Genomic DNA, 1,989 nt, shown 5'->3' with positions numbered 1-1,989 from the left:
GATGCTGTGGCTGCTGCTGCTGCAGGTGTTGGTGAGCTGCCTCTGGCTGGGACACAGCGAGGTGGTGATGTCCTTTGAAACTTCATGTCCTCAGTTTTTTTTCCGGGAGATCCCCCCAAATGCAGCTCTGGAGCCGCAGAACCCAGCCTGGATCTGCCAGCGCTACAASAACCAGTATTACTTTGCCACCYTGTATGACAGAAAGATGCGTATTCCGGTGTACTCTGCTTACATCTACCAGCCTGGACCTGGCAAGAGACCTAAAACATGGCTGGTTGAGCCCCAGGTGAGTGTCTCTCTTACAGCACATCACCCTCCAGTCATTAAAAGCAGKATTTAAGTAACCACTTCTATTTCCTCCCACCCCCTACTCACATGCAAATGGACASACTGGATGAGATTGTTTTCATTTAACTTCAAACACCTGCACCACAGGATTCCTCCGGTGCATCTGAGACATCAGGAGGAGGATGAGATGAATCATATCCCAAAGGTGTCCAGTTTTCTGCCTTGACCTGACAGGAAAATCAAATCAAATTACCTTACATTACATTACAAAGTCAAAGAACTCACTTTGCCCTTCCTTGCTGTAGTGGGAAGCCAAGTGATTGGGAACTGGCATCCATCAGCAGCTAAATTTGAGGAATCAATGTTCCTGCTGGCCTCTGATCCCCACTTTGCTCTGAGCTGTTCTCCATCCCTGACAGAGCTTATYTGCTCCCAGTGAAGAGTCAGAGACTTTGTGAGTGGTGTGAGAGAAGTGAGGAGAAACTCAGAAAGGGGTGAGACGGCTCAGGGACAAAGCCTCAGCAGGCACAGGCACTGGAGATAAGAGGGTCAGGTTAGCACTGGGGGGATTTCTGGAGTGACATTTCAGGCAGTGCAAAGTGAGGAGCATCAGTGTCACTCCAGTCAGAAGGGTGTGATCTCCATCCATGGGCAGTGGCCCCTGGGCACCTTTGGCTCAGGCTTGGTTCAGATGGATCCAGCAGACACCCAGATCTGCACAAGCTACAGAGCTCTCCCAAACATCCTTCAGACAAACTTCAGACCTTTAAAAAAACAGGCCAAGGAAATAATGGACAGCAAAAGGAAATTGCTGTCCTTGATAAGGACAGAGTAGTAGAATTCATTTAGGTGAAAATGAATCACAGAAGAAACCCATTTACACTCTTTCAAAGGAAGGCTAAATACAATACACTAAATGTGAAATGAATTTCCRAAATAAAAAAATCATTTGCACTTGTTCCTCATAGGAACTTGACCAAATAATGGTATTGCACCRCATCAGGACCAGACAAAAAATGGGATCTTGACACCCAGAGATTTCTGTTCCAGGGAAATCTGTTCCATTATTCCCATGCCAAATATAATACCTTTTCCTTTTCTTCCTCTGTCAAGCTGATCAACCCAACTTATCCCAAAACGATGGAAAAAGAGTGGACACTCTTAAATCGATACAATGTCAGCTCAGAGGAGCTCAGCCAGAGCCAGGCGATCCTTCATGACTACAAGAACCTGACGGGCTTGAACCGGGGCCATTTGAACCCCAATGGCCACCATGATGACTACAGCAGCAGAGTGGCTACCTTCACCCTCACCAACATAGTGCCCCAGGATGAGAAACTCAACRGTGGTGCCTGGAACAACTACGAGCAGCAAACGATGATCAGGAATACCCAGGGCTGTACCACCACCTACGTCATCGTGGGTGCTGTGCCTGGGAACAACTACATCGCCAAGGGGAGGGTTAACAAACCCAGCCACCTCTGGTCAGCTGCCTGCTGYGTGGTGGACAACAACTATTTAAARGCTTGGGCGGTCATTGCYGAGAAYGACAGGAACCAGGTTCAGCTYCTCAYGCTGGGGGAGCTGGAGGACACATTGACCGAGCTCTATGGGAGGGGACAGGTTTCCCTGTTTGACAGTGACTGTCCTCGAGAATAAGACTCACGTCCTGCGTGGAAAAGCTTCAGGAGCTTTTGCTAC

At 48.4% G+C, this 1,989-nt stretch overlaps 1 protein-coding gene across 1 annotated transcript; it reads left to right on the top strand.

Moving 5' to 3' along the window:
* Position 1: 1 nt before the first annotated feature.
* On the top strand, positions 2-1,983 carry LOC130586560 (endonuclease domain-containing 1 protein-like). The gene is made up of 2 exons (XM_057387406.1): positions 2-286; positions 1,402-1,983. The coding sequence occupies exons 1-2, from the start codon at positions 2-4 to the stop codon at positions 1,945-1,947; spliced, it is 831 nt and encodes a 276-aa protein (XP_057243389.1). The 3' UTR covers positions 1,948-1,983.
* The last annotated feature ends 6 nt before the right edge of the window (positions 1,984-1,989 follow it).

The sequence above is a fragment of the Malurus melanocephalus genome, unplaced genomic scaffold, assembly GCF_030028575.1.
Source record: "Malurus melanocephalus ecotype Western Australia unplaced genomic scaffold, MMel_1.1 scaffold_1205, whole genome shotgun sequence".
Taxonomy (NCBI): Eukaryota; Metazoa; Chordata; class Aves; order Passeriformes; family Maluridae; genus Malurus; species Malurus melanocephalus.
Note: the sequence above shows the minus strand (reverse complement) of the source record. Positions and strands in the feature narration are given on the sequence as shown.